This window comes from Siphateles boraxobius, unplaced genomic scaffold, assembly GCF_051911475.1.
Source record: "Siphateles boraxobius isolate OS27281-9 unplaced genomic scaffold, OSU_SipBor_1 204, whole genome shotgun sequence".
In the NCBI taxonomy this organism is placed as follows: domain Eukaryota; kingdom Metazoa; phylum Chordata; class Actinopteri; order Cypriniformes; family Leuciscidae; genus Siphateles; species Siphateles boraxobius.
Window position 1 is genome coordinate 1,619,002 of NW_027508816.1, and position 12,338 is coordinate 1,631,339.

The window sequence follows — 12,338 nt, forward strand, 5'->3', positions numbered from 1 at the left end:
GTGTTAAATTTAGGCTAAGAACATGCTAAAAACTCTATAAAAACTCCACAGTAACCATCTGTGACAACTACCAACTGCCTAGCAACACCTTTGCAACCACCCAGAGCACCCTAGCAACTGCCTAGCAATGCCCCAGCAACCAGCCCGAATACCTTAGCAACCCCCAAACAAACACACAGAACACCTTAGAAACAACCAAACAACACCCTAGCAACCACCCAGAAAATCTTAACAACAGCTTAGCAACACCCTAGCAACCACCGATGTTACCATAGCAAACCACCTAGCAACACCCAAGCAACCACCCAGGATATCCTAGCAACCACTGAGCAAGACCATAGCAACCACTCAAAACTATTTAGCAAATGCTTAGCAACACCCTAAAAACCACCCATAATACCATAGTAACCACCTAGCAACTACGCCAAGTATCGTATCAACCGCAAAGCAACACCTTAGCAAAACCCTAACAACCACCCAGAACAACCAAGCAACCACTCAGAATACCCTAGCAACCACCTAGAAACACCCAAACAACCATCCAGTATACCCTAGCAACAGTCTAGAAACACACAAGCAACCACCTATGCCACCCTAGCAACCACCTAGAAACACCCTAGCAACTGAGTTCCGATCTTTGCCAACTTATATTTTCTTCAGGAAATGAACATTCTAGTTTGAGTTACTGTTGCCTTTCTATCAGCTGAACCAGTCTGGTCATTCTCCTCTGACCTCTGGCATCAACAAGGCATTTTCTCCCACTGGATATTTCCTCTTTCTCTCAGACCATTCCAAACCCTAGAGATGGTTGTGCCGGAAAATCCCAGTAGATCAGCGGTTTCTGAAACATTCATCCATATGTCACGTTCAGTCACTTAAATCACATTTCTTCCTCATTCTGATGCTTCATGTCTACATACCTAAATGTATTGAGTTGCTGCCCTGTGGTTGGCTGATTAGACAGTTGCATTAACCAGCAGTTGAACAGGTGTACCTAATAAAGTGGCCGGTGACAGAATATGTGAGCTAATCTCATCATTGAACTGTATTATCAAACGGCTAATCAGAGCTGGTCCAGATTCACAGTGTTTTTACCTTTTATCTGCTACCAAAGTACAGCCTTCTGATTGGTTGAAGAAAAGCTGTTTGTTTGCTTTCTGGAAGATTGGATAAAAAAAATCTTTATAAAAGACAAGAGCGAGACCAATAATTGTTTCATTAGAAAATTCCTGAGATGCATGAAGTTCATAGGAAATTAGGCAAAGCAAAGAATGACTCACATTACTGAGACTGACTGATAAGCATCTAACGTGTTACTTTTATGCAAATTCTGCCACTATAAGAAATCTCAGAGTATTGAGCTGCACAAAGATGCTAAATTAGTTCTTCTGCAGTGCTTTTGTTAAGTTGTTTGTCCCTGCAGTAATAATTACTCTGTGACTAATACTAATGTATAGCAGGTTTTCAGTGGAGTAACTGACATCAGAAGCGTCGGATCGACGAGGCGTGACTGTGTTCGGCCCCTCAATACCACAGAAATCATCCTGCGGTTGGAAGGAAACCCTCCAAACCGGTTTGCGCAGGTACAAGGACGCTGAGATTTCACTTTTGACTCCAGCAGAGCGAGTGAGGTGTGATGTTTCCTGTTGCTAATGTGACTGTCAGTGATGTGTTTCAGTGAGTTGTGTGCTGCTCATCACTGCATTGAGTGGACATCTGGGGGATTCAGGAGTGAAACACGGTGACGCCAGAACTGAAGATGCATCAGGGACGCCTGCGCTTACGGCCGTGGCTGGAGGAGCAGATCAATTCGGGCAGATATCCTGGAGTCGTGTGGCTGGACGAGGTCAGAACTGATGCTTGACACTGATAGGGTTTAATTCATATCACTGTAAAACATTATTGTGATTTTAATGGTAAAAGACTGTAAAAATGCTATGGTGAAAAACTGTTAATAAAAAGTTTTCATACTATATATGGTGAATAACTGTGATAGATCTAAACGTACATTAAAGTAATTTTACAGTAAAATACCGGGAAGTGGAAGTGAAAAAGAACAAGTCATTGTTTAATTTACAGTGAAAAAACTTAAACTGACATTCCCACAATTCCCTGCGTGACACTTCACATTTGATGTATTTTTTGTTGAAATAACTAAGTTTCTTCTAAGTTTTTTCTAATCAGTTATGTACATTAGGGTTTTACGTTACATTTAATGTTGTCAAATTAATGTTTACTGCATGTTTTAAATTTTATGTGTGTTACCATGATGGTGTTTAGCGTTGGTATAAATGACACTGAAATATCAGCTTCTTTATATTAGCTTTCACTTTCTCATCTTGTGGAAAAGCTGTTTGTGATGAGCTTTGATTCATAATGTGACTCATCACCAGTGTGATTGGTGGTTGTGGCTCTCAGTGTATTAGAGTTGTTGTGTGTTGGTACAAAACAGATATTAAAACTTTAATAGGTTGGTAAATTAACATTATATCAGATAATTAAATAGGGGTTACTGCAAATTTAAGTTAACTCTATAAAACCTAAAATGTTCCTGCCGTATTTTTTACGGTCCATTTCTGGCAACCACAGCTGACACTTTTTTTTACAGTTAATTTACCGGAAAGATTTGAACAAAATCACATACCTTACTATACAGATCTGAAGAAAAGGCTCGATAATGTTCTGTTGGGCTCTATAATCTTTTTGTTTTTCTAAGAGTGTAGATATTTCTGTGCTCTCTTTACACTGCAGTCGGCCAGAGTTTTCCAGATTCCCTGGAAACATGCGGCCCGGCACGGCTGGAACATCGAGAAGGACGCGACTCTGTTCCGAAACTGGGCGATGCACACAGGTAAAGTGACGGACGTCTCCGATTACAGCACGTTAAAATAATCTCTGTAGCTTCATTAAAACAAATGTTCCATATTATGTTGATATCTTTGAAAAACTCAGCCTAATCTTTCATCAACAAGATTTTCTTCTTTAAATATCCTCTTTTTTTCTACATTTTAGTTCAATACTCTTTTATTGGATATTTGGTGGTTCCATTGAGATACTTTAATATCAACAGAACTTTCTTTACAGTTTTAAGGTTCCAGAAGATGGTTTTCATTTGCAATGCCATAGAAGAACCATTTTTGGTTCCCAAAAAATCATTTCAGTGATCAGTTCCTAAAATAACTTGAGAACTTTATTAGTGTGAAGAAAGTTTAATAATCTAAAAAACCTTTTATGGAATGGAAAGATTACATGGATGTTAAAGGTTCTTTATGAAACCATCAATGCCAAGAAAGAACCTTTATTTTTAAAAGTGTATAGTGGAAAAATGTTTTTTTTCCGATGGTCCACTTAAGTATGGTTACTTAGTATAATGTCTAAAGTGGACCATCAAAATAAAGTGTATCCAAAGGTTCTTTAGATTTTTTAAATGTTCTGCACACTGAGAAAAACATGGTTCTTTGAAGATCTGACCACTGAAATGTTCTTTGGGGAACCAAAAATGTGTTGCTACAAAAACCCTCTTTTGGAAACTTGGAACCTAGTGTACTTGGAAATTGCCGAAAAAACATTCATTATAATAGTTACATTTTTTGAAGAATAATAATGCTTACTGTTAAAAATCTGCTATTTACATGCATAGCAGCATGCATTGAACATTAGTAACCAAATGACACCAGCTCTGTTAAAGTTGTCCAGGTTTTAACCGAGCGACTGCAGATTTGCTGTAGGGCAATTTCTCACTTGATGTTTCGAGTCTACTAGAAACTCATGCACAATATTTGATTCCCGACACGACGGCCACAAAAAGCATTTGGACACTAAAGTGGCACTAAAAAGTGTCTTTTCATTAGATTATCCAACCAAGTGGCACCAGAGCTTTTCTCAGAGTTAACTTCACTTTTCCGAGTCACTTTTAACAGACTAATCTCGATGTGAAGAGAATCATAATAACTATCATCTAATTCAAGATGTTATCTTTTTGTCCTCTTTTTATTGACCAATATATGTATTGATATATCTATTGCTTGATGTTTTAATAAGCTAACACACTTTATGTTGTGAAATGTTTGACTAAAAAGGTGCTGGATTTAAAATAAATGTGACTTGTTTTGATATTTTGATATATAATGCAACAATATGTATACATTTTTAATTGCAATACATGTCTGGATACTTTTTGTGGTGACTGTACCTCTGATCAGCTTCTCAGACTGTTAACATTGAGATGAGAACAGGTGAACCTTCAAGATCAGCTTATTTAATGCCAACGTCTACAACAATGTAAACTGCATGCATTTTCACCAAACACTCTGTAAATATTGGTTCCTTTCTCAAAATATTCTTAGAGAAGTTAAATACTGCAAGCAATAATCAACTTGGCCAGGAATACAACTGAATTGTTCAGGAACTAGTACTGTAGATCATGACAGCCTGATGCCAATCATGCAAACAGCTGTCCTTTCATGGCTTTTAGGGAGATACAAACCTGGCATAGACAAACCCGATCCCAAGACATGGAAAGCAAACTTCCGATGCGCACTCAATTCCCTGACGGACGTCAAAGAGCTTCAAGACAAAAGCATCAAGAAAGGCCACAATGCTTTCAGAGTTTATATTCTCCTTCCACACAGCAAAACAATAAAGAGACGCAAAGGTATTTGCTCATATAAACTTTCTGGATAACTATTTGAAAAAATGCATTTGTATATGTATTTAAATTTTTTAAATACGGACGCTTTTATCCAAATATTATAGAAGCCTGTTTCCGCCACGGAATCAAATGGAGGAAAAAAAGTCAGAATTGCAGTTGTAAGAAACTCAGAACTGCGAGATAAACTTACAATTGCGAGGGAAAAGTCAGAAAGTCGCAATTCTGACTTTATAACACGCAATTCTGAGATAAAAAGTCACAATTGCGAGATATGAACTTGCAATTGCAAGGAAAAATTCAGAATTGCAAGATGAACTTGCAAATCCAATAAAAAAAGGCTGAATTCAATTGCGATAAAAAAGTCAGAATTGCGAGATATAAACTTGCAATTGCCAGAAAAATATCACAACTGTGAGAAAAAAGTCAGAATTCATGGGAAAGTCATGGGATTTGGGTCAGTTTTACTAATGCATAAATAAACTCATGTGATGTAATGTGTTTCTCTTCAGCATTACGGTGTTTGGAAACCGATAGTAAAGCAGCGTCGCCTCCACCACAGACACAAAGGAACACACCGCTGGAGAGATTTACAGGTACTTACCAATAACAGCTGGCGAACTCAAACACCAACCTCCGTCCACAATCATCTGAACATGTGTATCTTCCCCGTGTGTCTTCAGAGGCCTTCTGGAAGTTCTCAGACGATCGAGGCGGTTTCCCGGCAGAAGCGATGAGAAAAGAGGATCTTCCCAAGAGTGTTGAAGAGGAGAGACCGGCCATCTACTGCTCTCAGGGTACACTACTGGTCTTAAAGGGATAGTTCACCCAAAAATGTAAATTCTGTCAGTAAGTACTCTCCCTCATGTTGTTCAACCCCGTAAGACCTTCATTCATCTTACAAACACTAATTAAGATATTTTTGATGAAATCTGAGAGCTGGATCACTCCTCCATAGGCTTCTAAGGGATTGAAACTTGCCAGCCCAGAAAAGTTATTAAAGACATCGTTAAAATAGTCCAAGTGACTACAGTGGCTCAATCTTAATTTTATCAAGCGACGAGAATACTCTTTTTGTGCGAAAAACAAACAAAAATAACGACTTTATTTCCTCGAGTGAGTTCACTAGTGTAACAGCGCAGCGCTTCTGTGTTGTACGTCACACGCATCACATGACCAGCGTCGGCCAATAGTGAGCCTACGTGTGACGTACAACACAGAAGCGCTGCGCTGCGCTGTTACACTAGTGAACTCACTCGAGGAAATAAAGTCGTTATTTTTGTTTGTTTTTCGTCGCTTGATAAACTTAAGATTGAGCCACTGTAGTCACTTGGACTATTTTAACGATGTCTTTAAACTTTTCGGGGAACAAGTTTCAATCCCTCAGAAGCCTATGGAGGAGTGATCCAGCTCTCAGATTTAATCACAAATATCTTAATTTGTGTTGCGAAGATGAACGAAGGTCTTACGGGGTTGAACAACATGAGGGAGAGTAATTACTGAATGAATTTTCATTGTTGGGTGAACTATCCCTTTAACTCTTGTCCAGACGAGGACAGGACTGTAGGGTTAAATTGACTGATTACCTGTGCAGGACTGCAGATGAACAGAACAGAGGAGCACGAGCAAACAGAAGCAGTGCTGAAGGTGAGATGGACTAATAAACACAAACAAAAGTATCTTTTAATGTCTTCATGGACCATTTTAACAGGCTGTGATCAGATGTTTCCACAGTGAAAACTTTTGCACTTTCATTTAAAAAAAATCTTATGTACATTTATAATAATATGCTTTGTGTTTTATTAGCCTGGCATTATATTGGTCATCTTTCTCTCTTCTGACGAACGTAATCAATCTCTCAGTACTTTTTTCCTCTTGGGAATGCTGGGGAAGCTTGTTTTTGCCACAGAATAAAACATTTTAAAAGATAATTGCACATTTTTATCTCAGAACATTAAGATATAAAGTCACAATTGTCTTTTTTATTTTTTATTCTGTGGTGGAAACAAGCTTCCTATGAAACTTAATTTTGCTATTGGAACAAATGGAAAAGTATAAATAATGGGCCTCATTTATAAAAACTGTAACTGAAGTGGAAATAAGCAGAACTGCAGGTTTTTGGAAATCTCACCGCTCTCAAGTAAAGCATTTGGACATTGTCTGGTGCTCTTTTACATGTTTATGTCATTAATTACAAGGGTGAGATCTAAAACCATTTATCTGACAATGTCAAGATCATTTTTAGGACAGGTTCTACAGAACATTTTATAAATGAGGCCTGTAATCGTTGTAGTTTCGGTTCACCACTTTTGTAGTTTATGAAAACTTTTCAGTGGCTGTATTCTATGGAGGCTTGTTTCCGCCACAGAATACAACAATTTTAAAAGATGATTGCGAATTTTTGTGTCACAATTATGACTTTTTTATTTTCAAATGCGACTTTGTAACACGCAAAGTTTATATCTCCCTATTTCTTGTTATTAATTCAGAATTGCGAGATTTAAACATGCAATTCTGAGAAAAGAAGTTACAATGTTTAGTTTATTTCTCGCGATTGCGACTTCATATCACGCAATTTTGACTTTTTAACGCAATTCTGAGATAAAAAAAATCGCAATTACCTTTTTTATTTTTTGGCGGAAACAAGCATTTAAAATAATCCTAATGTAACAGTGTGGATTTAACATCAGCTGATGGTTTAACAAAGAGACCTCAGGACGACGAAGATTAAGGATCTCTTACACGAATCTTTAAAGGGTGAAGCCTTGCTTCTGTCTGATGAACATAAACAGATGTTGCAGAGGAGCATCAGGATCTTACACTCAAATATCCTAACCACCAAACCACAATGCATCTGTGTGTCCGAGAGACTGAAAGATTTTCAAAAATCTTCAAACATTTTTGATTTCCAAAAATCTGCCAGAAAACTTCTGGCTCAGTTTTCTAACGTTTAGTTGCAACGGCTACTTACTCTAAGTTGAGTTTATCGGTTTACTCCGAGTTAACTTACCCTGGTTAAGTTGCTTAACCTGATTTCTGGGATCCCTCCCCAGTCAAGGTTTTCCTGCATCTGTATCCATCAACCACCCAAAACACTTCAACAACCACACAAAACCTTTAATAGTCTTCACAAACTGGTTTAAAACTGCTCTTTTGTGTTATGCTGAAAATCTTTTAGTTAATTTGGTGTTCAAGGTCAAAAACAATCAGCTTTTTAAATAGCCAATACATCTCTCATAATGCTATATCACCACCGAATATTAGATATCTTTTTGTCAGCTTGTTTTCTGTCAACATCCACAGGTTTTGTATTTATTTTTGGGTCTGGTTGATGGTAGACCTCATTAGCTGAGTGTAAGTGAGGAAAGCTCATGTGCTTTTCTCCTGCAGATTGTGGATCACCTGAAGAACTTGGATCACTGGAGTCCGTCGTACGAGAGCGACAGAGGCTGGAGACCCAACTCCATGTGGATGGGATGCCTGTGTAAGAAAACACCTTCACATCCTAAACTTGTACTGGAGAACTCAGTGATCACACCAAACAAACCATTTGATCATTCTTATTATCTAACGTGGGAGATGTGCCACTGACACATGTGTCCGCCTCTGCTTTCAGGTGAGACGATGGAGTTTTCCGGTTACTCCTTCCAGACAGACTGTAACATTCACAATACCTCATCCGGCCAGTACGACTGATCAACACACACAGATTCATGCTTTACCACTCGCTTCTTCAGCTAAAGGAAATGCACATTCATTAATGGACACGAGTCAGATGTTTCCTGAATATACTGAGTTTACAGTTGGGTCACTGATCAGTGACACGAGGGTCCCAGAGAAGATATTAGCCATTTTATTTTCCAAGTCTTGAAATAAAGTACATTCTGTGGATTAATTTGCATTTTGCCCTCATTCCCAAATAAACACAAAGAACAAAAATGTGATGAAACGTTCGATCCTGCCCTGCAGCGCGTCTAGCAGCGAATCCTGAAGACCTTGATAAGCTGGTTAAGCGAAACTGTGCGAAAGTTCGTTTCCATTGACACTGAAATGTGTTTTTAATCAGATTTAAGACAAACCATTGTATAAATTCATAAGTCGACAGCATTGCTGAGTATTTTCTGCTTAAAACTGCAGTGAACCAAAGACAGTGTCAAAAACACGCTTTGAAATCGCTGGTGTTTCTGACGTCACAAACTACCTTGTAACCAATCAGATCAACGTGTGATCGTCAACCAGTGGATCTCTGAGTGAGTGAGTGAGTGGAGGCGGGGCTCATTTGCATATTCATAGAACCGCGCATACTAAATGAGGCAAGGGTGTCTAGTTACATTCAAGATATTTTAAGGCATTAAGAAAAAACGTTTCAAGGAAAAAACATTTAAATATGTAATTTTGGTGATCAAAGATGAGTTTTAAAGGATAAAATTGAATAAAGGGTGACTAACAAAAACTGACCTTTAATCTCATTTTGACTTTTTATTCCTTAGGATTGAGACAAACTCAAAAATAGTCAGAATTGCGAAAAAAAACAAAAAAAACGTATTTTTATTCTTATTTCCACAGTGGAAACAAGCTTCCATAGGACTGACTGTAAAATAAGGCTTTTCTCTCTTTTCTATTATGATTCACAGAGTTTGCAGTTTTGAATCATGTTACAGTATAATTTGACTTACAAGTAAAATGAAATAAAAATTGGTTTGCAATGTCACACTTCATTCAAGCCCATGTAAGAAAACAAACCAGTGACTTTTACCACCTTGTAAGCAAAACAAACAAAAACCAACAGTCGGTGTAGTTTCAACCACTTTAATATCAGTGGAATTCCTCATATAAATAGCACAACTGCAGTAAAAGCAATCAGCGTATTTAACGGGTCGAAACGCTCTAGTAAAGAGTGAATATGAATGAAACGGTAGTAAAAACACGACAGTCAGTCAGCCCATCACAGTCCCCCATCAGTAATCAAATGCCCGGCTGAAACTTCGTTTCTGAGCGCCGCCTCGTCCCCGTTTCCCACCGAAGCCGCTGTTGCTCTTGGAGCCGAAGGATCGTCCTCCTCTTCCTCCTCGTCCTCCTCCTCTTCCTCGTCCTCCTCCTCTTCCTCCGAATCCCCCGAAGCCTCCAGGTGTGCGTTCGCCGGTGAGACGAGTGTTTTGCTCCATCTCGGGGAGCTCTGTGGCGATGGAGAGCTGCCAGCGCCGGCCGTCCTGCCATTTATCCTGCACGCACACAGACAACAGTGTTCATTTCGGTCACAACCACATTTTTCACAGACAAATGAAAATAACTATGACGAAAATCTGTAGACATTTGTCAACGAATAAAATCTAGACGTAAATGTTCGATGGGGACGATTTGTGAAGACATCCAGTCAGAACCAGTTTTAAAGGTGCAGTGTGTAATTTTTAGCGGCATCTAGTGGAGAGCTTGTGAATTGCACCCAACAGAAGTTATGATGGCCGACAGGAAGTGATGTCGTCTGGGTCAGAACTGATGTGTGTGTGGATGATGCACCGGCGGGACATAAGTTGGCATGCGCTTAGGGTCCGAAATTAACACCAGCCCAGCGCCAAATGCGGGTAGATTTTCCGTTTGGCGAGTAAATCTCAAAAGGCTATCCGCCACACTGGCGGGTGAATGTTCCAAACATTAAAAGTCTCGAAAGTTCTGGGAGTCTCCCGCATAATAGCGGCTCCCTGATGCCGCAAATTAGTTCAAATCTCCCGGAATCTAGAGCGAGCGAGAAAGAGCGCGCACATACTGTGCTTCAAACCCTGTAGCGCGCGCACCGCAGAGAGAGCGAGAGACCTTGTGTGTGTGTGTGTGTGCCTCAAGAAGTGTGTGTGAACCTTCACACCTAAAATAGACCAACACTAAATATATTTTTTTAACTTAATTAAATTAAGACGACAAAAAAACAACAACACTGAATCAGTTTGAAGCTTTGAAAAAACGTCTTTCTTTCATCAGACTATGTTTTTTTCGTCAAATAAAAATAGCAGGTTTACCTCAATCCACAGCTTGTCTAGTTTTTACTTTAAAAAAGTAACATGTCTACTTGATGTGGGGTGAGTCTGGATCTCCGATGGCACAGATGTCCCGGCAATACAGAGATAACATCTCGCGAGTGGCCAGCTTCGGAAAGCGCCTTTGCTTTGTGGATGTTTGCTTCTCTAGTGAATCACTAGTAGTGATATTGCATTGTAGCCTACTTGTACTAGGCCTACTGCTTTATTTTAATACCGCGTAGCATATTTTGCAAGTATTCGTCGCTCTTTCTGACGAAATGGTCCCACACTTTTTCGCTCGCTTCATTTTGATTGCTCAGCGAAATGTTTTTAGGCGAGTGTGGTTGCGCGAACAAATATATAGGCAAATATATATATTATTTTTTTAACCATGCAGCAAACAAACAAAAAAAGCTAAAAAATTTTTTTTATATATAAATATATTTACTTTTAAATATTGACTTACTAGTTTTGCTCTGTTTTGACTACTCTTATTCATTCAATTTCAACATAATACCTTATCTCAATTAAATGTACTGAAATTAATGTATATGTGACACAAAAAGGCTGTTTATTATTTTGGCCGGTAAAAAATATGCTTGGCTGGTGGATTTTTTCATCTACCAGTCCCCGTGGCAGGTGAGCCAAAAAGTTATTTTCGGACCCTGCATGCGCTTGATGCGTTTTGTTCAAAACGTTCAAAGAATTAATCGCCTGGCAGAAGAAAGAGCAGACATACCGATAGATCTGAATAAGAGTGACGACGCAAACGACAGCTCTATTCGGTACGCTTTTCTGTGCGCACACACACACCTGAAGAGTGCAGCCATGCATATAGAAAACTATACACACAGCGCACGAGTCCTGAATTAAGCTCTCTTTCGCGTCTGAATGGACAAATACACACAGTTATGTCTAAATGTCCGTTTTGGAGAGTCTTCAAGTAAACACAGTCGGTTGTGTCTTTACAATTATGAGAATAATATCGGATGTGCATTTGGTGCAATTGGATCCGCATATTTGGTCAAAATGATTTTGTCGACTACAGCTAGACAAACAATTCAGATGACTAAAATATGACTAAAACTCATATAAGTACATTTATAATATACTTTATTAGCTTTGCATTCAATTTATCATCTTTCTCTTTTCTGACCAAAGTAATCAATCTCTCAATACTTTTTTCACCTTTTGAAAAGTCATGAAAGGGTTTAATTTTGCTATTGGAACAAATGGAAAAATAAAAATAATGGGCCTCATTTATAAAACGTCCGTATTTATAACGCGCAATTCTGAGATAAAAAGTCAGATTTGTGAGAAAATGGCATTTTAGTCAAAGTCATGACTGAAGTCAACTATGACTGAAACAATCAAATGAACACTGACAGAAACAAGCTGAGTCAGCGAACACACACACACACACACGCGCGTCTGTTGACAAGCCTGCGCTAGTGAAACCCGAGAGCGAGTGGCTTGGGGAACGGGAGTCAGTTGGATGTTTGTACAGACACGTCCCGAGTCTCGCTTTACAAACGACTCCAAACACACATACCTGGATCTCTTTCAGTTTAGCGGCTGGGACGTCGAAACACACACCCTGAGAGAAACACAAACACAAACACAGGACACGTTACAAACTGCATCTTTCCTATACAGAAAATCAAGACCATTTCCACTCA

At 38.9% G+C, this 12,338-nt stretch overlaps 3 protein-coding genes across 4 annotated transcripts in view; 2 read left to right on the forward strand and 1 right to left on the reverse strand.

Annotated features, from left to right (window-relative positions):
* The window catches only part of mpc1 (mitochondrial pyruvate carrier 1), a 320,247-nt gene that overhangs the window by 38,728 nt on the left and 269,181 nt on the right, over window positions 1–12,338 (forward strand). The window lies entirely within an intron of this gene.
* Window positions 1,594–8,543, forward strand: irf1a (interferon regulatory factor 1a). Its single transcript, XM_077237598.1, has 8 exons — window positions 1,594–1,846; window positions 2,752–2,851; window positions 4,475–4,654; window positions 5,161–5,244; window positions 5,332–5,445; window positions 6,243–6,295; window positions 8,039–8,132; window positions 8,265–8,543. The coding sequence occupies exons 1-8, from the start codon at window positions 1,760–1,762 to the stop codon at window positions 8,342–8,344; spliced, it is 792 nt and encodes a 263-aa protein (XP_077093713.1). The 5' UTR covers window positions 1,594–1,759; the 3' UTR covers window positions 8,345–8,543.
* ddx21 (DEAD (Asp-Glu-Ala-Asp) box helicase 21) overlaps window positions 9,442–12,338 on the reverse strand; it is a 32,536-nt gene continuing 29,639 nt past the window's right edge. For both annotated transcript variants that reach the window (XM_077237592.1, XM_077237593.1), the window contains exons 15-16: window positions 12,212–12,256; window positions 9,442–9,870 (exon numbers count right to left, since the gene is read on the reverse strand). In XM_077237592.1, the coding sequence (XP_077093707.1) occupies window positions 9,607–9,870; window positions 12,212–12,256 (309 nt within the window). In that variant the 3' untranslated portion in view covers window positions 9,442–9,606. The remainder of the gene's footprint in view (window positions 9,871–12,211; window positions 12,257–12,338) is intronic.

What these genes read in the sequence shown, in the direction of transcription:
- irf1a (XM_077237598.1), top strand. Translation starts at nt 1,760, where the DNA reads ATGCATCAGGGACGCCTGCGCTTACGGCCGTGGCTGGAGGAGCAGATC. An exon ending in AAACTGGGCGATGCACACAG is followed by an intron (nt 2,852 to 4,474) that starts GTAAAGTGACGG and finishes CATGGCTTTTAG; the next exon opens with GGAGATACAAACCTGGCATA. An exon ending in GGCCATCTACTGCTCTCAGG is followed by an intron (nt 5,446 to 6,242) that starts GTACACTACTGG and finishes TTACCTGTGCAG; the next exon opens with GACTGCAGATGAACAGAACA.